The 1,278-nt window shown below is 25.7% G+C and overlaps 1 protein-coding gene across 1 annotated transcript in view; it reads left to right on the top strand.

Moving 5' to 3' along the window:
- The window catches only part of LOC108753734 (putative odorant-binding protein A10), a 3,679-nt gene extending 2,898 nt beyond the window's left edge, over window positions 1-781 (top strand). The window contains exon 3 of the mRNA XM_018495596.1: window positions 740-781. Coding sequence (XP_018351098.1) covers window positions 740-781 — 42 coding nt within the window. The remainder of the gene's footprint in view (window positions 1-739) is intronic.
- Window positions 782-1,278: the final 497 nt, after the last annotated feature.

Raw genomic sequence — 1,278 nt, 5'->3', positions numbered from 1 at the left:
TATATATATATATATATATGTATACAAAAAAATACATAATGTATAAATATTAATAATTTATTAATTACATTTAATTAGAATAATAATCAAGTTGGAGCCGATTTTGTTTAAATAAGTGTCAAAGTAACTTATTAATTATTGGGACTTCTAAATCTTTTAATTTTATATATCTTTATAACCAAAATTTAAATAAAAATTTCGACGTAGTGTAACAAAATTACTTGAAAAGTGCATTGACGTAATCTATTTATGTAGATCCTGAAATTTAGGCCAAACACCTTTTCTAGTTGCTGTAGTGTAAGTATTCTTAATTGAATCAATTTTCACTAAGAAAAAATTAACTCTGAATTAATGACCTTATTTTGTCGTTAAATATAATGAGAAGTTAAGTCTTAATGAGAATCACGTATTTAAAAAATTAAAGTATACAAATTGTATACTTTCAAATTTTAATCTTAATTAATAAATCTCCTGTTTACATTTTGCATATATTCACATGATTTTTATTAAGTAAGATTTATCTAAAATAAAACAGATGATTTATTGATAACTTAATGTCTCAAATATCATATCTGTGAAATCAATGACCTGATTAAGCCGTGTCATTATATTATTTATCTTGTTAAGGTAAGATTAAAAAAATTAATAGTTTACGAGATATTTAACATTTTAAACATGTGTCAGAATAAAGTATAAAATATTTCGCAAATTATTAGTTTTTTCATATCTCTACATTTAGGATAACTCCGGTAAATATGCCGCGCTGGAATTTATGCCGTAGAAATAAGGAAAAATAGAAGGAGTAGAGGTAATTTTCCCGCAACTATTCTCTGGTACATGCCTTATGTTATATTAGTATTATATTATGTTATAATTTCAATTTCTTACTGTCAATATTAATAAAATTATTGTGAGTTGAATCGATTTGTCGCTGTAATATTGGGTGGTCCGGAAAGTTCGTGCGGATTTTTTCATTGATTTTTCAAAAGTTTTTTTATTTGTTGCGAAATTTTCGTTACGATTATATCATTCGCTAGAGCAAAGTTTCAGCTTTAAGAATCTGTTTTTTAAATTGCGATATGATGATTTTTATCGGAGTTATGAGCAATCGAAATCAGAATGCTTCTTTACTTAACTCGCGAATAACTCAGAAACAAAAAATTATAGGAACATTTTCAAAAAATGATTTTGTAGGGAAAGCTTTAAGTTTTCACGATGAGTAGTCGAAATTTTTCGTAAATTTTTTTTGGGCACGTGAGAGACCCCCAAAGAGAAAAG

The sequence above is a fragment of the Trachymyrmex septentrionalis genome, unplaced genomic scaffold (genome assembly GCF_001594115.1).
Source record: "Trachymyrmex septentrionalis isolate Tsep2-gDNA-1 unplaced genomic scaffold, Tsep1.0 scaffold71, whole genome shotgun sequence".
Lineage (NCBI taxonomy): Eukaryota > Metazoa > Arthropoda > Insecta > Hymenoptera > Formicidae > Trachymyrmex > Trachymyrmex septentrionalis.
The sequence above is the reverse complement of the archived record's forward strand: the minus strand, read 5'-3'. Positions and strand labels throughout refer to the sequence as shown.